The sequence below is a fragment of the Ixodes scapularis genome, unplaced genomic scaffold, assembly GCF_016920785.2.
Source record: "Ixodes scapularis isolate PalLabHiFi unplaced genomic scaffold, ASM1692078v2 PGA_scaffold13__105_contigs__length_92229423, whole genome shotgun sequence".
Taxonomy (NCBI): Eukaryota; Metazoa; Arthropoda; class Arachnida; order Ixodida; family Ixodidae; genus Ixodes; species Ixodes scapularis.
The window spans coordinates 7660955-7686493 of NW_024609839.1; the positions used below are offsets into that span (position 1 = coordinate 7660955).

At 46.4% G+C, this 25539-nt stretch overlaps 1 protein-coding gene across 1 annotated transcript in view; it reads right to left on the reverse strand.

Moving 5' to 3' along the window:
* LOC121046823 (PDZ domain-containing protein 8) overlaps nt 1-25539 on the reverse strand; it is a 105955-nt gene that overhangs the window by 64351 nt on the left and 16065 nt on the right. The window contains exons 4-8 of the mRNA XM_040501497.1: nt 13972-14064; nt 11029-11205; nt 8488-8568; nt 6927-7131; nt 3911-4020 (exon numbers count right to left, since the gene is read on the reverse strand). Coding sequence (XP_040357431.1) covers nt 3911-4020; nt 6927-7131; nt 8488-8568; nt 11029-11205; nt 13972-14064 — 666 coding nt within the window. The remainder of the gene's footprint in view (nt 1-3910; nt 4021-6926; nt 7132-8487; nt 8569-11028; nt 11206-13971; nt 14065-25539) is intronic.

Here is a 25539-nt window from a genome sequence, read left to right on the forward strand (position 1 = left end):
CTCCTCCCCTCCTCCTCCTCCTTCCATCCTCTCTTCTCCCCTCCTCTTCTTTCTTCCTCTCTCCTCCTCTCCCCTCGGCTGTTCCTCCTCCCCCGTACCTTCCCCTCCTCCTCCTCCGCACGTGACGCCAATTTTCCTGCTAGAGCTAGAGGAGAAACTAAATTCGTTCATAGGTGACGTGACACTAAGTCATGTGACGTCATTTTCCCCGCCAAATTTAGCGGGGAAACTGAATTGGTGTTGAGGCCATGAACGTCAATTTTTCCGCTACAGTTGCCGCGGAATCGAAATGCTGTTGAGGTCACGTGGTTTCAATTTCCCCTTCAAATATAGCGGAGAAACCAAATTTGTTCATAGGTGACGTGACACTAACGTTATTAGATTACCTCAGTTGTGGAAGTACCGCGGAGGGGGTACCCCCTCCCCCCTCACTTACTTCAATCTGCCAGCCGTCGTTTGAAGCGCCATCTATATTTTCATTTTATAACTGTGCGTTCCAAAAAGCCCAGCTGAAGCGCCAAATGGCGATCACAACGCCGCCATTTATCCTGCAGCGGTCACTCGAGGAATTGCACGTAACATCTATTTTGGCTTCAATCGGCCATTTCTGAGCCTAAACAGATACAGTGCAAAGGGTTACAGGGAAGACACCCCCTTCTCCCCAGCGGACGCGCCGCGAAATAACCCCGAAGTTAAGATGAGCCTAGGTCGGGACGCGCTACCTGAATTCACCACTGAGGCATGGTTGTATGAAAGCAACATTAATTGTATTGCAAAACCTTGCAAATTAAAGATTTTATAAAACATCCCACGCCCCCATTTTGTACTTAACTCCAAAAAAAAAGTTACTACAAAAAGATTTTTTTTCCGTTGGTTTTTACGTTTCCAGTAACGTTGAAACGTACGTATCCCGATTCAGTTACCAGAGCAGCCGTCTGGCGGCGCGTCGAGCGACACCGGGCGAGTCGTGGTGAGTGAAAGAAGGTAACGTTCGTGTATGCAGTGTCTATGAGCAGTTCCGTAACTGAGCTATACTAATAACGTTGCTTGACACCAAGTCCTGTGATATCATTTGACCCGCTAAATTTAGCGGGGAAATTGAATTGCTGTTGAGGTCAAGTGACGTCAATTTCCTCTCTAAATCCCGCGGAGAAACTGAATTTGTTCCTAGGTGACGTGACACCAAGTCATGTTGCGCCATTTGCGCCGCTAAATCTAGCGGGGAATTGAATTATTGGTAACGTAAATTTCCCTGCTAAATTTAGCGTAATTACGCCGACTCCGCGAAACCCAGAAACGGGCGCCTAAGAGCTGCGCTCTAAAAGAAAGGTGGAACTGAGTAAACCATGTTGCATCTCGCACACCAAATGCCCCCTAGCCTCGGATTTAATCGTAAGACGAGATGTATGATTGTCCAGCAACACCCAGGGCGTTGCCACTTTTTGCATGTCAGCACCCTCTTCCGCCACGTTTTTGCTTTCTTGGATCGGTAATCAATGCACCGCTGCACGCGCCACCAGTCCCATGAAAACATCAGACCTTAGTGTTGGTTGTTGATTGGTAGCTCAAGCCATCTTTGTCGACATTTTTATCCCTACTAGAGCAGTTGCTAACTTGCCACGACGTGGGGAAGCTTATATCTTGAAACTTTAGAGCTGCAGGCCGATGCATTCCGAATCCCGGTTCCTCACTGCTTATCTCAGTTTTTAAAACGAATGCACGTGTCGACCTATACAACCTGCCTTTGTGTAAAATTCTGACGCAAGAGGCGTAATCAAATGAAACGCGTTTGTCTCTCGTCACGTATACTACCGACAAGGGGCCTAATGATGTAGCAACGGTGGTGATAAAGGCAATCCAAAGTTCTAATAAGCGAGCCTTAAGGTTTTTCGTCTGTCTAGCTTGTTTTAGATGCTATTAAAAATGGTGATGTTTGATGCAATTGAGAACATCGTCGGTGTAATCCGGCGTAATATTTTGATGACATTGTTTTCGATGCTATTGAAACCATGGCGGGTGTAATCTTCATGGAGGAAGGGTGTCGATCAGTCGACATTCATTGCAGGATGCAGGGTTTATGTCGTAACAAATGTGTATCGAAGACAACAGTGACTGACAGGGCGCGAACGTTTTCGAAAGGATGTGAGGAAACGAAATATCTTCTGAGACGGGGCGCGTCGCTGCAAAAGGCGGACGCTACCTGCTGCCTCCCCAGACAGTGGGACGCGTGGCTGAGTAAGTACAGTCAGCACGGAATGAAACCCGAACGCCGGAACGCGTGGCCATCGATACAGGCTGCTCCACCTGGAGGGCCCCTGAGAACTAATGAAAACGCACCTGGGTGCGAGGGTGCGGGTCCCACTAAGATGTCCTCAACCCTCGCGTGGGGCGTTTGGGACTTCCGCGTTTCGCCGGTGCTCTGTCGCCGCACTGTCGCCCGGTTCACACCGGGTGGCCGCTTCACCTGCCTATAGCTCTTTGCGATAGGCCCTGCTCAGACAGGGTGATGAAATTTATTCCGCTCCAGAATTGATACGCCTGGCATATCGGTGGTTACCAAAGAGAGCGTCAACAAGCGATTCCTCACTTTTTAAGAACCGACTGATAACCTCGCACGAAAACATGCGCATTGCTCATAAAAACCGAGGCATCCGCGTCAGTCTGTTGCAGCATTTTATTTGTTCATAAAGAGTATGGTCGTGCGAACAAACAAATTTTATTTCGCGTTTATGACGGTTCACTATTTGTTAGAAACCGCGCGTGGTACGTTGTTCACCGCAGGGTGGTTCCGGTGACACGTCATCAAGCACTACGGGTCTTCCGTGCACGAAATGTTTCAATTTTCAATTCGGCCTTGCGATACACAACGCGATAGTGAATGACAGCGCTGAAGAGATATCGCTGGGAATCCGATACACAAAGTGAGTGACAGTGCCTTTTTGTTTCCTATGTGACGGCGCTTGCAGCGCGCCACCGGCGAAACGCGGAACTCCCAAATACGCCGCGCGAGGGTCGATCTCATCTAAGTAGGACCCGCACTCTCGCACCTCGGCGCATTTTCATTAGTTCTCAGGGGCCCTCTAGGTGGAGCAGCCTGTATGAACGGCCACGCGTTCCGGCGTTCGGGTTTCATTTCGTGCTGACTGTACATGGACCTCTTCTAAGGAACCATGGTGCATTCTTACTTCTCTATACGTTGCCTCGTTTGATTATTCCCTTCCTGCTTATATACGTTTTCATTCGTTTTAATGATGCTACACGAACGGGTTCCTTTAATTTCATCGCGCATTTAGGATCTGCCAAAAAAAAAAATCTGTTCAAGGAGAGCGCGCTGAAAGCACCACGCAAAGGCGTTACTGTAAAACCCTTTATTTTCGCGGCCCCTATTTTTCGCGAGTCGGTCACACATCACATATTAGCGACCACTAAATTTCCCGAATTCCAGACGCCTGAATTGAAAATCCTCAGGACCGAAATTTTCGCGCGCCCTTAAATTTCGCGAATTCTTCCATTCGTGAAATTCGCGAAAATTGATGGCTCGCGAATATTAAGGGTTTTACAGTATCTCTTCACCTTAAGGTAGATTGCTGCGGATTCGACGGGTCATCTTCGCCGATGGTGTTCCGCAGGCGCAATAGGCGATGGTTTAGCACCGCTTTGTGAGTACCTCTTGGTCTCGTGGCACTCTCCTGAAGCGGGATTAGCCCGAATGAGTCTTAGAGCCCTTTCGTGGTGCTTTCAGTGTGTGATGAAGTATAATTGTTCGGTGCACGGTGGCTAATAATGAGCGTTGTACTGGAATCGTACCGAGTCTTTATGGAAACGGCGACTGTCTATTTGTTGTTGTGTTCAAATTCTTTTTACAGTCTTCGATAAACTTAATGTTTTGCTTCTACTGCATCAAAGTTACCTGCTTAAACTCGACGCCTAGAGGCTGCGTCTTTGTCTTGACTACCTCCAGCTCGATCGGTATCCAGGGCGTTCCCACGACCTTGTCCAAGTTGATCCACTGCGAATCCTCTGCGCAGAAACCATTCCAATAATCGCCTTCTTCGCGCTGCCATCTTGTTCACTGGCCTGCGGAACGGATTCTGGGCATGCGTACTAGTGCAGTGCGGAATACCAGACTAGGCATGCGGAAGGTTTGGGGAAACCAGTGCGACTTATACGAGACGGGACCCAAAAGTATCCGGAATGAATTTCTAGAGGGCGGGTTGTTCTTTGTTACAGCTTCAGCCGCTATACTTTGTTTCAGCTTAAGTCCGGAGGCAGTCGATGCTACAAGTGCGAGCTCCGGGTCTTCAGTGTGCCTGCCAAGCAGTCCAAGTCAGTTTGCCGACCGGCGTTGTCTGATAAAGTTCAAGCGGCATGTAAAATTTTTTCCCCAAGCGCTTTAAAGTCATTTTTTTTTTCTTTCTTGGAATGACTGATTTGAAGGAACCGAGTACGGTCGTGGAATTATGTTTTCTTTCAGAGAAAACAGCGGCGGAAACACTTGTAATGCTTCAGACAGCTTACGGGAAAGATGCTATTAAGAAATCTGAGATCTACGTGCGGTTTTCTCGGTTCAAGGCTGGTGAATTATTGATCGGTGACCAACCTCGTTCACGACGACGCTCAACCTCCTCAACAGGTGAAAACATTGAAAAATTTTGGGATTGTTCAATCAGACTTTGTTCCTCCCTCTGAAACCGTTAATCAGGCGTTTTACCTGGGAATATTGCGACACTTTTGCAAAACAGTGAGGCAGAAACACCTCGATTTGAGTGAAAAAAGGAGAGTGACAATGTCCCAGCACACAAAGTCCTGTTCGCCCGTATCAAGCATTTTTGAAAGAAAATCGATTTTTGAATATGAAAAATCCTGCAAACCAAATATCACATAAGAAAAAGAAAAAAAAAGAGGAATGAATTTGAAGCGTTTGGGAAAAATATTTCGCATCATGCCGCTAGAACTTTAGCAAACAACACCGGTCGGCGAACTGACTGGAAAGGGGTGCCGCTAATCGCTGCTAGTGGCGGAATCTGGTACTATAAAAGCCCCGCTCTCCAGAAAGGCCTTCCGGCTACTTTTAGGTCTCCCCTTGTAATATGGTGCCGGGAGGTGTCTCCAACCGGTGCGGTTACCGCGTCTGAAAAAGTGGTCCCTCAATTTCCACCCGAGGACACCATAGAAGTATCATGATGTCGACGGCCGTGATCCTGGCGGTGTCCCAGCTGCGGTGCTGTATGTGGCAGACGCCTGTTCCGCTGTCGGTCGATCTTCAGCTTGACAGCCCACAGAAGCTTCGGCAGTCATCAGTTGGGACGCCGCGACGACAGCGACACTCGCGTTCGCTCATGCTTTTTGTCAGCATTTCTACGACCAATCTCTATATAGTGACATGATGCAGCATGACAGTCCGGCTATTGTGACGTCATTTGTTTGTTCGTTGAACCACTTTCGATGCATGGGCGAAGACGGCGCTAAACACACCAGTCGGAGACGTGTTCCAGACACCGTACTTCTACGCTAGAAAATACGGTACACGTAATCACACTGCGCACTAACCAGGACCTCGGTAACATTAGTGTCACGTGACATGACGTGTCACCTTTTTAAACGAATCTTCTACATTTTATGTCAAGGGTTTCCCGCCAAATGTACCGGAAAAATGTTGAACTCTCTTTAGATGAAACATTTTCATGACGAGACGTCATGTGACAAAGTACTGTCATACCACGACTAGAATGGACAGATAGGCTAGTTGACATGCATTGATAATGAAAAAAGAAAAGCTGGTCGAAATTAAAAGGACAAAGAGGAGAGAACGAAGAGGACAAGGCGCTGTCCTGTGTGTTCTTCTTTTTCTTGCATTTCCGCGCTGTTTTTTCATCATGCCGCATCTCAAACAAAAACTAAATAGTTTCTTAAAAAAAAAAAACGACTTAGAAGGGAGATATAAAGTGTTTTTATCCGGTGAATCTGAATATCCCGTCCACTTTCTCAGAAGATGTAACTAAACGCGAGAAAATTCGCAAAACTCCGACCAGTCGTTACGTCATGCCCAGACCTTTCAGCCGCCACGCGCGTGTGGATCGTAATGGACGCGCGTGAAGTTGCAAGCTTGCCAGGTTTCTCTCGCAGCGACACCAGTCGTGACGTTGTTTTTTTAAACTATTGGAGAATAGCGAGAACGCGCGTGCTTAGCGAGGCGTTGAAGGTGCGCGACAGCGGAGATTCCGACAACTCCGGATATGACATCACGCTCGGCTAGTTTGAAAATGACTTTAAGCAACCTGCGCGCACCAAATTAAAGAGAAAATATATATATGTATATGTTTGTGATTCTGGCATTCTAGAATCGTCTGCGAATCTTCATTATTAGCGACTGTTATAACTACGAACCAGTGCACAGGCAGAAAGTTACTCAAAAATCCAAACACACAAAAAATGCACCCACACAGTGCTGAACTATCAACTCATCTGTATTTTAAACATCCTCTTCTTCGACCCCAAGGAATAGGTTGCCAGCCGATCTAACAAGGGAAAAGAAGGAAAAGTGAAAGACAAGTCAAGGGGATCGTTTTCCTTCCCTTGCCTTGTCTTTCACTTTCTTTTCCTTTGTCTTGTTTGTTGGGCTGGCAACCTATTCTTTGAGGTCGTAGAAGAAAAACTTCGAAATACAGATGAGTTGATAGTTTAGCGCTGCATGAGTGTACTTTTTTGTGTTTGGATTTTCGAGTAACTGTCTACCTGTGCGCTCGTTTGTAATTATGCCTTACCCACTCGCCCAATCTACAGTATTAGCGGCTGCCGTCGTGAAAGTTGCTGTTGTGGACGCCAGTATGTGCAGTAAATCTGACTGCACTCGTAGCATTATCTTTGTTACCACTTCGGTAATTTAGGGGAAGAAGTTGCGTGTGCAGGCTTTCTTGGGGTATTACCGACAGAGAGCATGCAGTAGAGCTGGAAGGAGCCCTCGCAGAGCACGAGGCGCGAGCACTCCACCACGGTGATCTCCAGGGTGCCGCCCATGGAGACCTTCTCCTGCTGCGGCGGAGAGGTACGCAGCTCGGGCACGAGAAAGAACGGCTTGAACTTGATCCGGTAGCTGGGCAGGGTGTGCTTGCTGCGCAGCACTCTGCGGATCTGCCATGGAGACGATCCCACCGCCCGCCCCAATGGGGCACGCCCGGGTGACGTTTCGAGAAAAGCTCTTGAGTCAACGGGCCAATTTCGGCACTCTGATTGGCGCGCCTTCGTGTGCATCATGTCCCTGGCTTACGGGGGACAAAAAAAGAGGAGAGCAGCGCTGATGCTTAGGGCAAAGTGCCCCAGGGATTCACGCGCTAGCTTTTAACCGGCTCCCATATTTGCGTACACATTTATCGAGGGAGCAGATCTTGAAGTCGGCTAAGGGCAAGAGCGGGAGCCACTGAGGCATTTTTAGGTAAAACTCATCACCCCCCCCCCCCCCTCCCAACCCCCCGTAAACCAGGTGATGTGACGTTCACAAAAACTAAAATTGCGCCACTCAGCGTGCCGAAAGACGTTGCCGGATCCGTGAGAAAAAGAATTCCGTTTATTCGGCATTCATATACTACGAATCGTAGAACGCTAAAACTCCGTGAGAATATGATACTAGCGATGGTAATAATATACGAACGAAAACCGGGGCATTACCTGAAAAAAAATATAAAACGGAGAATCCACATTTTGTTGTGAGCCGACGTCCACCTAAACCTAACACTCGTCAAATAAGAAAAAATCTATTGTTAGAAACCCCATTATTTCAGTTAAAAAAAATTCTCAGCTAACTTTGTCTTGCAATTTTTTTTAATAAAAATAACAAGATGAATAAAACAATTTGACATGACCATCGAAGCATGATAGTTAAAAAAAAGTGTTTCGGCGCGATGTTGTCGGAATTGAATTAATTCAAGTGACTTCCGGAGTCTTTGAGGTCGCTTTCATAGCGCTGGTTCTCTAGCTGGTTTAGAATTTACATTGGATGGCTTTTAGAAACAAGATGAACTCTAATACGGTCTCTACAGTCTTCGCCGTAGATTTGCCATCCTGCTAGTGAAATTGGGCATCCCACCCTGTCTCAGTTTTGTCCTTTTGTGAGCTGCAGTCGGCTTCGAATATTAGAAAGCGTAACACACAGCTCCAAGTGGGCAGATTATGTTATAATCTGCCCACTTTCTTTTTACAATCTAAATAACAGTCGTACACTATACCACACAAAAACAAACGCGTGAACGCCTTTAAATTAAAGCTTTCGATTATTGTTGTGGGAACGCCGGAGTCCTCCAGGATTCATAGTACAGTCCAGTCAAGGACAGAAGAGTCACGTCCTGTTAAGTTATTATTATGATAGAATATAAAAAATTGACTGTTTCAATTGCTGGAAATGCAATCGACGTGTGTTGTAGGCAGCATTTAAGTTAATATGTTTCTACATTTAGTACCTCTATGGTGTATGCAAAGTTACGATGTGGTTACCTGTCCTGTTATAATGTTGGCAATCTGCGGAAAGTTTTGGCCTTGAATTGATGATTCCACTGTGATGATGACCCTGGGCTCCTGTATAAGGAAAAAGAGCCTATGATAATGGCTGCCAGCAACAATGCGGGCATGAGGATTTTAGAGCCATGGAGTTTGAGAAGAATGCATACGGAAGATGGGACCACAATGCTTGTATCACCGGCAGTCGCTCTCGGTACGCTAATTGCCCGTAGACATAGCTAATATGAATTTCAAGTTATAATTTTTAGACTTTAAATAAAACAAAAAATTGTTCCAGAACAATCGGAGAAAGTTTTATTTTGATATTGTAATACTAAAAATGCGTATCATATTGTCTTAATTTTTTTCCTCGATATTTTCTATGTGCTGATTTTTTGTGAGGACTAATATTATGCATGTTTTATGTTTGTTTTTGTTTTCACTGTAATACATTTTAGTTTGTTAAGGCCTGTTCACACATACAGCGGAGCGCTAGGTTAGCGCTACGTGAGCGCTCTAAAGAGCGCTGATGTGGCGCTTCCTAGCGCGTGACTTCGTTCTAATATAACGCGCGATCAGCGCTTTGGTTGCGCCTTCTTAGCGCTTCAGTAGCGCCTTGTTAGCGCTTCAGTTATCGCTGCGGATTAGCGCGTGCACTGCGGTTCCGGTTCCTGTGGTTGGGTGTGCATCAACAGTACCATGTCTGAGATGTGGGACGCTGAAATAGAAACTGACAAATGCTTTTGCATACGCAAATAGCGCATATGTTTGTGGACGACTTAACGCCCAGAAGAGCCTTCTGGGTGCGCGAAATCTTTCGCCACCGAGATACCGACGGGTATCCGGCGAACCATGTTCCCAAACTGAGGGACCGAGATTCAGAGCTCTTTCGAAGGTGATTTTTTTTAACTGCGTTTCTTTAAAACCAGGGTCGCGCATATCGAATAGAAATCGATGACGTCGTACCCAATCAATTAGTCGCTCAGAGTCCATGACTCTGGATCGTCTGCCCGACCGTTTGCTTGGAGAGCGGCTCTTTTACTTCCTGGTCTTTCACCACCAAAGGAAAAACAACGATGGAATCGCCGTGCACGCGCTGTTCTGCAGCAGGACGCACGGCAAAAGGAGCGTGAGAGCGCTTACACTGCGCTGCTGAAGCGCTTCTGAAACGCTAACTAAGCGCCTACTGGAACGCTTCTGAAGCGCTAACCGAGCGCTTTGACACGCGCAAGTCGGTGCCACATAAGCGCTGCTTCCAGCGCCCATGAAGCGGTAACTGAGCGCTCCGCTGCATGTGTAAACCGGCCTTCATAGTTCAGCTGAAGTCAAGTTCTTGAGTTTCACTAAAGTGACAAACAAAAGTAACCGATATCGACAAGCCTCAAACACGTGCAGCATGCACGGGATGCTTTTGACAAGCTTTTAGTATTTCGGTGCTCGTTCTGTAAGCTCGAGTGATATAAAGCATGCCGAAGATGCCCTCACGTGCATGATGCTCGCGTTTGAGGCTTGTCGGTGTCGGCTGTTCCTGCATATCGCTTTGGATTTCGGACATACGAAAATGGGTCCGTTGGCGGGATTTTCTCTTCTTGTGTAGACTTCGAATTTATTTTATTTCTTTATATCTTTATGTACATATACTGTCAATCCCACAAGGGATTTTGAAAACGACTGAACACACACATACAAAAGTACACGTATCTTGCGTAGAACATTATAGTAGATCATTCACATAAATATTCTTATGGGTAGAACTAATTAGACAGGAAAAGTAAAATATCATAAATATAACACTTATTACACAAGAACATAATAACGTAATTCGCACAATCAAGACACCCTAAACTATTAATCGCAAATTTATAGCGTATCTATGTAATTCAGAAAGAAAGTGATGGAGGTCCTATTAGTAAAATTATGATCGAGTTGGCTACATTCTCTGATGGCTAAAGGGAAGAAAGATTACCGGAAAGGAGTAATGTTTGAAGGAATATTCGAACAATGTTCTGTTATGCTTATGTTTAGTCAACCTAGTATCAGAAAATGATACATGCCTAGACCTAACAATTTTGAAATAATCTTGAAGTAGGAGGTGCCGAAACCTAAGCCTAAGTTGTTTAGCTTTGTTAGCTTGAGTAAAGACAGCAGCTTGTTTTAGAAGTTCGGTAGGAGAGTCCGTGCGCCTGACTCAACTATAGATAAATCTTATGGCTTTACGCTGAATGTTTTAAAGTTTAGTTATGAGTGTTTTAGTGTGAGGGAACCACATTATGTTCGCATATTCGAGTGTAGGCATAACTAAACTTGCGTAAGCTAAAAGTTTTGTGGCTGTGGATGGCTAGATTGAGTGTTCTCGATATCATTTAAATGAGAGTTTAAGGAATATTATCTGAAAACCAATGACGATTTTTATAGTCAATACGCAAGTATTGATTAATACATTGCCAAGATTACACCCAGAGGCGATCCACAAATTGTAGTATAAACAAGTATACTACATTAGGCTAGTTTCCTAGGTTTGCCATTGACCCCACCCACCTCGTAGAAGGCGAAAGACCAGTGGGTGTAGGGCTTTCTTGCGAACTGGACGCGTCCCTTGCCCGAGAAGTGGTTCACCTTGATGGCCAGGCCGGCCAGGCCGCCGATGATCAGCTCTGCGTCCACGGCCAGCGAGAAGCCACCCGCGTAGTCCACGCTGCAGAAGATGTCTAGGTCCTGGGAAGTGCGCCGTCAGAGCTCAGACAGGACAGTCCCAAGAGTTGGAACCAGGAGAACAAAAGCGAGATCTCATTTGACCTTCACAAAGCGAACCCAGATATCGTTCGCCGACGGTTCATCCGCTAACGCGGGCAAAAAAGAGGGCTTGTCTGCTGCGAAGCGCCATTCGTAGACAAAAATAAGATACATCCGCTAGAAAAATTAAGAAAAAGTGGATCGTCTGCCACAAGCCGAGTGCCGCGGCGAAGCTAGCCAACGTGATCTTGGACGCGGACTGAAATTGTAATTATCCGGTATTTTACGTTGGAGGCGGTTATCAACCCGTGAGTACTCTGAACATCTAGAGAGTTCTGTAGCCTACACACAAGCTGACATCGACAGGCAGATGCAGGCAGGACGAGCACATCAGAAGCCGCGAGAACTCTCGCTCTTAGTGTATACTGTGTGCAAGTTGGTCTGCTCCTTGCGTTTGTTCGCCCTCCAAATGCGTCCGCCTACTTTCGTCCCCCCCGACCTCAACCAATGACGGTGAGCACTTGGTTGCTTCGTCACCGTGCGTTCCCTGCGCGTTCTTTAAATTTTTTTTTTATTGGCGTGCCCCACTGAGTTTAGAAGCGTCAATAAAGTCACGTGCTCGCTGTATTAGGAAGTCGTTCTCACCAAAATACTGCTCGATCGTGGGTTCAAAACTACTCATTGGTCGATAACGCGTGGCCAACAAAAAGCTGCTAAGCCATGTCCAATCAGCGGCCGAAAACGTTTTCGCTCTCGCATTACCCAAACCTCGACCCTTAGAAATGGGGATCGGAGACCGAGTGTGGTGATGCACCGCAGCGTGGAACTGGTAGAGCGAAAGCTCGCGCAGCATAATCCAGGGATCCTGGGTTCAATGCCCACTCCTCTCCATTTTGATCTGGATGAGCATCGCTCCGGTGCGCGGTCGTGTATCAGTACTGCGTGATGCTCGTTAAAGACCCCAGGCTAGCGGTTGTACTGCACTGGCTATATTGCTCATCTAAAGCTGAGACACCAGAAGCCCACTGAGGTTGACTCATTTCCGGCCACTGATCTCCATGTCTGTTTGCTGGATTGCGCCTGCCCGCTCCGCGAATTCGGTCACTGACGGCAATCTTTTTCGTCGAGTTATATTACCTCTAGCCACACCATAGTAGTATGGCGGCGTAATACACCGCTCGTTAAATAGCGTAGAGCTGGCGCAGCCATTTTCATCCATTCATGGCGGACAGCGTCGTTGCAGTTGTGGTGGCAGGCTGCCATAAAAATAGCCGTGGGTGACATCTCGTGCTTGATTGAAATTGTTCAATGAAGCATGTTGTTGAAACTCCGCGTGAACGGTAGCCCGAACTTTGAGGACACGGCGAAAGTTTCACGAAATTGCAGCACCAAGAAAAAGCAGCACAGGTCGCATCGAAAGCGGATTTGGGCGATGGCGGGGCGTACACACGCTCTTGCGTATATCCGGCTCCTCTTATGTCTTATAGAACTAGTGCGCCTCAGGAAAGTGGCCCCCTGTTATCGATAAGCCGTGAAATCCTTACGGCCCGCCTGTCGACAACAGCAGGCTCGTCAAGCGCGTCAAGCCTCGCTGTCCGCGGAGAATTGTTGCGCCGGGCAGGCGCTAGGCCTGCCTGCACTCTCACGCTCCGTCTGCGCTCTCGGTCGAAGGGAAGACAGTCTGGACCTCTGGCTTTGACAGTATGATCGAGAAAAGACACCAATTCACTTCGTTTAAATGCATTTTATTTAGAACGTCGCACGCCCGAATATATAGTACCAAAATACATAAATCTCTTAAGAGCACATCGGCATACACGTTTGTGGAGAGATCCTGGTGAATATATACACTTGGGAGAATTCCCCGAATGATCGCGAGTACATTCACGTCGTCTCTTGATCCGTATCCAAGCGTTCAGGAGCACAGGACTTCACCCCCAACGAAATCACACCACCACCTGTCAACAATGCCGAACCGCGGAGGGGCCCATTCCCGGTACGGCGTCTGCTTTCGATGCGAGCTGCGCTGCTTTCCCCTGGTGCTGCGATTTCGTAAAACTTTCGCCGGGTCCTCACGGATAAGGCTACAGTTCACGCCGGGGTTCAAGAATCTGCTTCATCGAACAACTTCAATCAAGCACGAAATATGACCCACGGTACAGTGTACCAAACCCACGGCTATTTTTATGGCAGCCTGCCGCCACACTGCTGTCCGCCATATTACTATGATGGCTAGAGATAATATAACTCTACCAAAAAGATGGCCGACCGTGGCCGCATTCCCGTCCATAGTCGGTACTGGTCAAACGCTTTCCAGCAAATAGACATAAAGATCAGTGCTTCCGGCAGTCTAAACAAACAACACAATTACTCATTATTTCTATAACGCGTCTGCGACTGCTGAGTTTACCGTGTCCTTATTTTGGCACTCTCGATTGGTAAACCGGTAAATTAACCCCATGTTGCCGTAAAAAAAGAAGACGTAGGTACATTAATTTCATGTAAGTTCCGTCAACGTATTAGTCGCTGAAAACGATCACCCATCTGCGTTGAAATTTCTATTTCGAGCATTTTTTTTTGTCACGTTCCATTCATTGAAAAGAACGGCAAAAAAGCCACGCCCCTGATCTCATAACACCAACGTGTTCTTCCGCTGCGCCGCGCTCAGTGCAAGAGCCGGGGGATCGTTTTACAGTTGTTCACTGCGAATCCCTTTCATGAAGCCTTCAGACGCGACTGCATACTTACCTCGATGGTTTTCCATGCTTCGTGTAGCGTGACGTCTTCAACGGCGAGTTTCGTAAGCGTAATGAAGTCGTTTCCAAAGTCCAGCTCCCGAAGCTAAGAAAAAAAGCGAAACCAATCAATGCTTTATTTGTTTCAGGTGACGCCTCCTACATAAAGTTCTCAATCGCTTTTTATCCCTTTTAACTTCCTGATTTTGTTTGAACTCTTTTCAATATGCTTAGTTTGTACTTTCTCGTTTTCGACACAATTGCAGACGAAGCAGACGAAATCGAGTTCTTTTATTTTGGGTGTTACACTGTACAATTCAGTAAATAGCGTTGTTTGATGTTTCGTAAATGTTGCGTGCACCCTTACAATAAGCATTGTACTTCGTTTCATTTTAAAGGGGCGATGCAGTGACCATTGTAATTTTCGGAAATACAGCCAAGAAATAAATCCCTGACTTTTATGACATGAAACACGCGTTTGTCTTTTATGCCACGCGATAGAAATTGAGAAATAAAATAAAAATTATATCATGATTGAAACCTGAGACTGTGGTTTGAAAAACAGAAACTCGTAAAGTAGGAAGAAAAAGGGACAGACAACGTCTTAAACTCAGCTAAAAATGTTATGGCCTCTACGCCTTACATACACCTCCCCCGAACGTCGCGTAGAGGTGTTCGGGGGAGATGTATGTCGACACTGCGAACCCCGAGCTACGTCCTCAAGTTTTGCGAAGGAGAGATTAAAGTAAAACGCTGGCTTCTATCCTTGAAATGACGCCGCAACTGAAACGTTCTTGGTCAGTGGCGTTGCGTTCGAATGTACTTGTGTCCCACTAGTGCTCTCTAAAGTGAAAAAAAAAGAAAAAAAAAAACATTTCAACTAAATATTGCTGCACCGCACCTTTAATTATAGACGCGGCCGACGCTACGAGCGTATGGGACTAATGAAACAGCGTGAGAGACGCAAGTCACTGGGTTTTTCTGTACATGACTGTAAAACAGGTACGGGACATGACGTTGCACCATTGACGCTGTTTAATTCGTCCCATCGGCTCGGAGCGTCGGCTGTGCCTTGACTTGAGGGGAAACAAATTATTATACGTTTTCTTTTCGACGTGCAAATATTTACCGGGAGCTGGTTGGCGTCGATCTACTGCGCGGTCCCTACAATCAAACACGCATTCCAACGCACGTTTTAGAGCGCAGCTCTCAGGCGCCCGTTTCCGGCTTGAGCGGCGTCGCCGTCGCCGTCAGCGTAACCGCGCGGTGCATTATGGGAAATGTCCCATAATGCACCGCGCGGGACCCTCGCGACGTCACTCGTGACGTCACGTGTGACGTCACGAGGGGCGCGAGTTGGGTCTTGGGAAATTTCCCATGATGCAACGCGCGGGGAGGAGGGATGGGGAGGGCGACACCATAAATGTCCCATAATGCACAGCGCGGGGAGGAGGAGGAGGGAGGAGGAGGGGACGAGGACGAGTAAGAGGGGAGGGGAGGAAGGAGGGGAGGAGTAGCAGGAAGGATGAGGAGGTGAGGAGGAGGGAGGAGGGGTATCCCTCCTCCTCACCTCCTGCCAAATACTTTACTAGGGGAAATACATTCCACTCCGCTCATTTGCATTAGACAGAACGCCTACAGCGCCGAATCCAGCCCTGACGGACGGGAGGTTCGCGTCAGTCCACGTGCATGTGCACCTGGATGTTCGCGGCGGCCGCGACGGTGTCGTCTCCGATTCCAGCTAAAGGCCTTCCATGTTTCAAAAGTAGCACAAGGTGCGTCAATTCACAAGGCACGTGCAACGTGCGACCCTTGGGAAGATCATGGCGGCAGAGTGCAGCAAAGTTATTGACGCAACACTGGGCTAGATTTTAGACGCCATGTTCTTCCTAGAAGTGGCGCACGGCACGTGTCTCGAGCATTTCCCAAACAATGAATTTGGTATGCAGAACGACCATCTTCGTCATTATCATTTACCACCCTATAGCCGAAAACTCCCCGATGATAGATGGCTCTCGCCAAGCCCAGAAAACCCGTCGACGCTGAGGCTATTGTATTTGAAAGGAGTGGAATGTATTCCCCCTAGTAAACTATTTGTTCCTGCCTTCGGTACCTTCCCTCCTCCTTCTCAAGAGTTGCTCTCTAATTCGGCGTTACAGGGTTTTGTAAACGTCTTTCGTTATTTTTAGTGCGCCCCTTTTAGTCGTTTAATGTTCTGAATAAATTATCGGAAAAATAAAAACCCGCCTAATAACCGATAAACAAGGGCTTGCCCACGTGCCAAGTGTGACAAAAAGAGAAAAAAACGTTTGTTAGGACAATTGCACTTACAAGCTGCACAAGAGTAAGCACTGGTAACGCGCCTTAACTGAGTGTTGAACTGCGAAGCTACTGCACGTGTTCGGTGTCATGTGACTGGCCTTTTACAATTAGTGAAGAGATTGCTATTGCATCTTTAATAGTATTTATTCTCTTTTTATTTGCGGAAATCTGTTTAATATCGGGCGACCGCTCTTGAGGAGTTGCTGTTAAGCACGCGATGACTACAAGCTTCTACGTGCATACTTGAACTTTTATTTGCTACAAATAATAATTGGCCAGGGTTACAATACTGGGGATCTCGCGACGCCAGGGGTAGGAAACACTACGGGGATGATCTGAGCTAAAGTGTTATTATACATCACGGGGTGAAACCAACCGAACAAGGAAGGAAGGCGAAACAGAAAAGACAAACGACCGCTAGACTACCAACTATTTTATTAAAACGTCCTCTTCTTATAGTAGTTCTTATCCGTATCTCTCTGTTTCTGTTTTTTTTATATCCTGAATCCTGTTGCCCCCTTCTTTCTGTTTATACTCACTAGGAAGGGCGCCCTGCAGAAAAAGCTTTTCTTGAGGTTGCAGGGTTATTGAGGCGGAGCTCACACAGTTTTCTTCATCTTCTATAATAATAATAATCTTTATTTTTGTTGGGTGTCCAAAAACAGCTCAAGGCCTAAATAGTGGTACACCGCTCGTCATCAAGGATAAATGCAGGCAACAAAACAAGGTCGTGACTATGTACAAATAATTGACTCAAGCCTATGACTCAAGCCTATGTCGCTAAAGATATCTACAGCAGATTGATCCAGTTTGTTAAATTCAAGTTGCATTCTTGTTAGTGGTGACGCGACATTCAAAGCAGACGGGTAAAAAGGACTTTGAAATCGATTGGACCGCAAGGGAGCGTGAAAACAGACAGTGCTTAACAAAAGTGGTGAGTCAACAGCACCGTTTACAACCTTATGTAAAAACATTAGATCACGTAATCGTCTTCTATCGAGTAACGTACACAACCCAAGTTTTTTAAGTAATTGTTCGTAGCTGTAGTAGCAAGTACGGTCGAAATATCTGTCGTAAATTATGCCTATGAAGCGTTTTTGAACACGCTCAATACAGCATGATGCAGTGAGGTTAATGCAGTTCCATACAGAAGAGGCATACTCCAGCTTCGTACGCACTAGGCAACAAAATAAACGCACAAGACAAACAGGCGAAGAAAACTTTCTCGTGAAACGAGATATCGCCCCAAGGTTTCTAAAAGAGGTGTTGCAGATAGTTAAAACGTGATGATTAAAATTTAACGATGAATCAATAAAAATTCCAAGATCACGAATGACGGAGACTCGGGTGATGACGCTGCCACCTATTGTGTAGGAAAATGCAAGCGAATCACGCTTTCTAGTGAGAGACATTGTTTTTGTTTTTTGTTCGTTCAGTGGAAGATAATTCTTTGCACACCACTGTGAAATTTGCAATGCGTCCTCCTGAAGAAGTACGCAATCGGAGTGAGATTGTACACGTCGAAACAGTTTGATGTCATCCCCATACAAGAGCACTTTTGAATTTTTCGCACAGAGCGAAATGTCATTCACAAACATCAAAAATAATAGTGGACCCAGGTTGCTTCCTTGGGGTACTCCAGAAGGCGATGAAAAATAATCGGACATGGATCCTGACACACGAACATAATTTGTACGACATGTAAGATAACTTTTGAACCATTGGCAGTAAGTCAAGCACAAACCATAGCTATCTAGTTTCGTCAGAAGTGTGCTGTGATTAACCTTGTCGAATGCCTTCGTCATATCAAAGTATATTACGTCGACTTGCTCGCGGTTGCAAACCAATGGAACGGCATAATCTAAAAAAGAGCATAGATTGCTTTCAACCGACTTACCCTTCAGAAATCCATGTTGTTCTGGGTTCATTTTATGTCTAAAGTGCCTGTACAGACGTTTATGCATGATCATTTCAAAAACTTTGGAAAAACTGCACAACAATGAAACGGGACGATAGTTGTTTACAGTACTAGGGTCCCCTGCTTTATGAATCGGAACAACAACAGAGCGTTTCCAGATAGAAGGAAATATTCCTGAATGTATCGATAAATTAAATATGTGTAATAAGACAGGAGTTAGCAGTTCGGCACACCCTTTCACAATAAAACTTGGAATTCCATCTGAACCAGCAGACAGCTTCGATTTCATATTACGAATGCTTTCCCTGATTTCAGGTTCGTCAATTGAGATAAAAGACAGAAAATCAGATGTGCCATGGCACATCGCGTTATTGTCAGGGACAGATGCTGATGAAAAACATGATTTAAAATGCTCAGCAAACATGTTGGCAATTTCAATTGAATCACACGTATAGCCAGAACTATTTCGCATCGGTGCCACGCTACTATTCCGCTTCTTTTTTGTCGGTACATATTTCCAAAAGTTTTGAGGCTTGGCGTACATGTCAGACTCAAGCCCATGCAAATGTGCACTTTCGTCTTTTTTAAAAAGCCATTTTGCCAAAGCACGACACTCACTAAATTTTGCGTACCACTTGTCCAATCCCGACCTTTTAAAAAGACGGTGATAATGAAGCTTACGTCTCAAGCAACTTCTTAATTCCTTTGAGAACCACGCAGGGTACTTGTTTAGTCTCGAAACACGTTTAGGCACGAAGTCATTTATCGCGCTCGAGACCACTTCTCTAAGTGCCTCAGCAGCTGAATCAGCGCACTTGTTATTCAGGATAGGTTTCCAGTCATAGCACTGAAAGTACTTGTACATATTCAAGTAATCGCCACTGCTGTACAGTAAGTACTCATAGCTGCATAGGGCCTGTTTACGCAGCGGAAAACAAAATGACACAGCGAAAGGCGGATGGAAATGGTCAACACGTGTTAAGGGGTCAGTGATTGGCGAAATATAGTTGATTGGAGTAGAAACTAATACAAGGTCAAGCACATTTCCCGCTGAATTCTGGATGGTGTTACGTTGTTCAAACCAATTAAAATAAATAAAGTCAAACAGGCTCGAAGCTTTCAGGCTGATGACATCGCTCGTAATCAAGTTATAATTGGCCAGCCAGTCAATTCCAGGTAGATTAAAATCCCCATATATATGCACACGAAACTTTGTCACGTCTAGCTTCCCTTCTAAATCCCTAAAATGACGTGCAAAAACGTCCGAGCTAAGGTGTGGCGGAAAGTAGTAGTTACCTATTAAAAAATTAAGCCCATCACGGCACGTCACCTCGATCCATACACATTCCGAGTACAATTCAAGATCGTACCTTCTCCTTGCACACAGAGAAGTGTCAACGGCCGTTAAAACACCTCCACCATATCGCTGTCGCGTGGCGGCATAATCTCGGTCTTTCCGAAATACTGAATAACACGGAGGAAAATACTGAGAGCTGGGGATAGTGTCCTCGAGCCACGTTTCAGTAAGGGAGATGATAGTGTACGAATTACCTATAACTCCGGACAAGAACTCGGATGACTTCGTCCTAAGACCACGTACATTCTGGTAATAAAGCGTGCACTCCATGGTACCTGATTATGCGTTTACATCGACCGAGGTGTCCGTGTCCTAGAGTTCTTTAAGAATGCCGAAAAAAGGGCGAAAAAGACACCCTGCCGGCCAAATGTCAGGTGTGTTGATTTCGTCAAAGTCATCGTTCTCGACCAACACATGAAAAGAGGCGTAACTATCATGTTTAGTTGCAAGCTTGGTGCACTTCATCCACTTGCCTTTGAGAACACCAGCCAGGGATTCCGTAATGTCCGATTCAGTCATATGTGGATTCAACCGGGAAATGAAGAGCGCTCGACGTCTTGGTTGGCGCGGCACGCAGCTCAGCTTGCTGACGGTGTTCCTTCCTTCGGTAGGCTTGACCCTTTTCTTTCGCGTGAATGTCTGGAATCCTTCGGCGTCCACGTCATTCCTCTTTGGTTCAGGTTGAGTGGCCGTTGCCAAATTTGAGCGTTGTGGTAAACGAAAGGGTTTAGTTGATTGTCTGCCAATACCATCATCGTCGGTGTTTGTTGTAGACTTGCTCGGATTTTTCAAGGCAGCAGCGAAGTTACTTGATTGTCCAGCTGGCAAACCTTGCACTTCCAACGGTGTGCTCGCTTTGCGCAGCAGTTCCGTGTTTTCCGAAAGCCGCAGACGCAATGCTTCGTTGTCTGCTTTTAGCATTTTCACGTCTTTCGCTAGTGCATCGATTTTGTTGCAAAGCTGGGCAACAAGCATGTGAAGACTGACCTCGGTAACGGACGATTCATGGTTGGCGTGCGAACCAGTTTCTTCCATTGAAATGGACGAGTGGGCGTCACCAACCTTCGTTTCCTGAGAGACCAGGCGCTTCACACACGTAGAGCACTTGTAGCTGCTGACACCGTTCACCATGAGCAGGTCGTAATCCCCTTCAACCACGTTGATGCATTTGCAGTGAAATCTGCGCCTGCAGGTCCCGGAGCAAGTAAGAAACTGCTGCCTTCCATAGAAGGGGGCGGAGCAGCTCCCGCACACGTCCTTACTGCCCGTCTATAGTCAAGGCCTCCAACATCTCCCTTGAAAGCTGGTTTTTATGATGCCCAATGATGCGTGCTTGCTCAAGCTTTGCTTTGCATTTGCAACTTCGACAATGGGCAGCGAGGTCTCTTGGTCCCGCGAGTTTTTTCAGGTTTGCTACCTGTTCACGTACACGGTCGTCTATGCAGCGCCCACATCCCACGATACATTGTAAACGACCCTCCTACGGCACGGAACGTAGCTTGTCCTGTGCTATGTGTAACACTTATCTTTCTTGTCAGCTTGTGCTTATTGAACTTGCGGCTTAAGGAATAAGCCTTCTTGGGTTGCGAGCACAGAACTTGAACATTCTGCCGGTTTGCTATCTGTTTCGATTTGTGGGTGACCCCATGAATATACTGGACCACTCCAAAGGGCTTCTTAGATTTCCATACTGCGTCTTCACTGTGGAAATTTTTACTTTTGATAGTGCGGCATATTTGTTCACAAATCGATGCCGACAAGGGCCTTGAATACACGGTATCGTGAAGTCGGAAAATTTGGGTATAAAATCTTTGTTGGACTTGATGTGGGCAGGTCTTCTTTAGGCTTGCGGAAAGGGCTGCAATGGCCACTACTTGCTTAACAATTTTTGAATGTTCGAATTTATATGAAAAAAGTCCTTTCCCCAATCGTGCTTGCTCTAGCCAACATACATACCTTGCTTGGAATTCTAACTCCAAATCAAGACACCGAATTGATCTATCGACTGGAGTCTCGTGATGGAAGGTGAGGCCCATGCAGGTTTTTTTGGAATTGTGCCAGGGTGGCTTTAATCCATCTATCGGCTTGTTCGTTGACTTCTGTGTTACACAAAATATAAAAATCCTCTACACTCCTAAAATAGCTCCTATGCGTACCACTTTTATGGCTCCTTGGATAGCTTTTTCACACTTCGCAAGAAAGATTTCCAATAGATGCGGAGTCACTTGGGAGCCAATGCAAACGCCACTCCTTTGCAGATACTGGTGCTCTTGATGGGCAACTAACGTCACTGACAGGTAGAATCTTAAGATTTCCAAGAAGGTGCCTAAGCTCATGCCTGCGTTGTTCAAGAATATGGTGAGCCCTTTTTCCTCGATTGTGGCTTGGAGCTAGAACGTGTATGAAGCTCGTGTGCGGGATGGAACAATACATGTCCTCCACTTAAAGAGAAAAGCAAGAAGCGATGAGGTGCCCTTGATCTTGAAGGAAGGATATAACATGTTCCGAGTTTGGTATCCGGAAAGTGTCTTCAATCTGTACGTTGGAAATTTTTTGAACCAAAAATTTTGACATGCATATCTGCCATGCGTTTCTTTGTGATACGATGGCCCGGAAGGGAACTCCTTTTCTATGAGTTTTGGCTGACAAGAACAGTGATAATATGTAATTGTTTGCGGCTCTGATCTTGGTGCTGAGACCTGGCTTTTGAGCATCGTCTAGCAATCTGAGGATTGCTTGTTTTTCTGCTTTGGTTTCTAGTTTGTCAACAGGGATAAAACTCCTGGTCATGGCTTGGTGGGTTTTCTCTCCATATGTGTCGGATGCTAGAACCACGAATCCTTCTTGCTTGTCTGAGACGCATAACTTCAGTTTTGGTCCGCAGCTCTTCTATAATGGGTTCGAAGTTCACATTTGCCTGGGCCTGGTGGTTTAGGCTAGGAAAGACTTGACTTCCCTCGTCAATATTTTGTGGTCCTCAGTCTTGCGGGGCTTTTGGGGATGTTTGGCGTATGAGGGTTAGCTCGCTTACAGCCGCAATCTTGGGTGCCATAGCGCATTTTTGAAGCACCTGTTCGCGCTCTGGCTGATATAGGAACATTCCCTATTAACTGCAGCGCACTTCTTTTCATAGTTATCATACCTTGTAGACACCAGGCACAGAACAAGCTTCGTACGTTCCGTGCCGAGAGGCGTCGTTTACAGCATACCGTTGCATGTGGGCGCTGCTATAGCGGACAGACCGGGCGCTGCATAAACGACCATGCACGTGAACATGTAACCAACCGGAAGAAGCCTCCGGGCACCACGACACCTCGCTGCCCACTGTCGAACTTGCAAGCGCAAAGCAAGCTTGAGCAATCACGCATCATAAGGCACCATAAAGAAAGAGCTCGCAAAGGAGATGTTGGAGGCCTTGGCTATAAAACAATAGATGTGAAAACTGTGTGAGGTCCGCCTCGATAAGCCTGCAACCTCAAGAAAATTTCTTTCTACAGGGCGCCCTTCCTGCTGAGTATAATAAGATGGTTGAAAATAAAAGATAAACAAAGCAGAAGCAAAAGGATAGGCATAAGAACTTGTAGAAGAAAAGGTCGGTTTAATAAAATAGTTGGTAGTCCAGCGGTCGGCTGTTTTCTATTTCTCCTTCCTTCCTTGTTCACCTGGTTCCACGCCTGAGGTAGGAAACACTAGTGGGCGCCAACGAAAAAATTCTCACTGCCAGCACTTTTTTGCAGAATCACTTGGCAAACGACCCAAGTTTTGGCCTCGGTCATGCAATTGGAACGTCGGTTTGAGGCCCGTGGCAAAGCACTATGCCAGCTATATCCACCTGTGCAGCGCTCTCGCGTGCTTCGCTCCTTGCCTTTTAGTGGCTCACTGCTGCCGTAGCTTTCGCGATTAATAAAGTTAGCGCGAAACATAGTACATTTATTCTGTCATGGGAATTGTAAAACTTCTGCAATCGTTTTTGATCGCATTTGAAAAAGTTCCCTGCTGAAAAAAACCATTTGAAATTCAAACGGGTGGCAAACTGGTAAATCAAACGGGTTCAAACATGTCGACCCGTTTGGATCAAACGTGATTATGGGATACGGGTAGCCGTTTGAAACGGTACCCGCTCGAAACGGTACCCATTTGATACAGGTGGCCGTTTGATACGGGTGCCCGTTTGATACAGGTGCCCGTTCGACCTTGCACGTGACCACACGTTTGAACGTGCCACTCGAATCGGTAAATTATGCGCTAGCCCTAAACGGGGATCGTCTGGTAGGTTGGTTATCTTAAACTTTTTTAAGACGTTCCGAAACTCATAAACCTATTTAAACATGGAGGAAACACGCAGAACAAATATGCTCACGTAGGTGCTTGCAAATGGACAGGAAAACAGATACAAAAGATTGTTTTCAATTCTCCTCAAAGTTTATTACGTCTTCTGTAGACAAGAACAAACGTGCAAGCGATCTGTGAAATGTGAGAGGCACTCTAAGCTTTTATACAACTGAGAAGATAGCAAACCAAACAAGAACCGAGGTAATTCTAGACTATGAAGGTAGACTTTCGGGAAATTACTCGCCCGGCTGCCGCGAGAATAGTGGCTGCATAATTATATAAATAATCTGGAAGAGTACGAGTAGAAGAACGGTCAATCGTTGCCAAGAAGTAGGTTGCAGTGCACTTACCATAAAAATAGCGGACTTGAAAGATGTAATCCGTGATAGATGTCGACACGGTCAAAGCAGGACAACCACACAAACACAAATGAGAGGGAACGGCTTCTTGGAAGTTTCAACACGATGTGGCGCACAAGTGTCAGTTGCCGAACCCAACCAAACCGCAGGAATTCCTGACTTTTTCAAAGAATCGCTTGTTGCCGATATAGACGTAGGACTTTTCGAACACTGATAGCTTTGGTGCACATCCAATACGTTGTCAAGAGACATCCTAATAAGACCGCAGAGTTAGGCGACAGATCGAAGCAGGTGGACGCGCTAAGTTCGAGCTGGAACTGACAACAAGCAGACAAAGAAAAAAGCGGCTGCCAGGCGCACCCTTCCGGATCTCGATGCTTATCAGCGTGTAGCTCGCGCGCGGGTGCGGGTCACGTGACGGGTGACAAGAGCGGAGGGAGGGGGCGAGGACCACAGGGACAGCCCGTCTCCCTCTCCCCAGGCATTCCAGAAAGATGTGTTTTTGTAACCTCAAAAAAAAAAAAAAAAAAAAAACACACGCGCGTGCGCGCGCGCATTTTAGCACGCTTGTACCTTGGAAATGGCGGCGGGCCGGCCAGAAGCTCGGCTTGCGCCCGAGCGAAGTACTCAGCGCGATCTCGTAGTTTGTCTGCTGCAACGGCGGGCGTGCTCTCGCAATGCTCGATGTTCTTGCACCCGCGTGTACGCGTGCAACCTTCGCTGCGTCTTGAATTAAAGTGAAACAGAGTCTAGACGTACATTCTTTCACGTGGTCGTGGTCGCGCCGTCTGCGAGAGAGATTCGAGCTGAATAAGTAAATTGAGGCAACAAAGATGGACAAAGTTTTAAAGTTCTGTCAAAAATATCGGCTTACCAACGTCGCGTGTTTACGTAAAACAACAGCAACAAAAAAAGATGTTAGTTTTAGTTGCAGTATAAGCGAACATCAGCGCAATTGAAATATAAATATAATTACTTGCATTACGCGGACGATCTGAAATCGATGAACCGGCGCTCCCAGCCTTCCGGAAACATTGACTGCCACGGCTGAAACGCTAGGCGTGCCCACGCCGCCGATCTGTACGTTCAGTATCAAACGGGCTCCGGAGAGCCGTTTGATTAAACCGGTGCAGTTTGCAACGTGGTCACCGGTTTGAGCAAACGTGCGACAACTTTGCCCAAACGAGTCACCCATTTGCCCAAACGAGCGACCCATTTGCCCAGACGAGCGACCCGTTTGCCAAAGGAGTGACCTGTTTGTCCAAATAGGTGACCGTTATGGCTCATACGGGT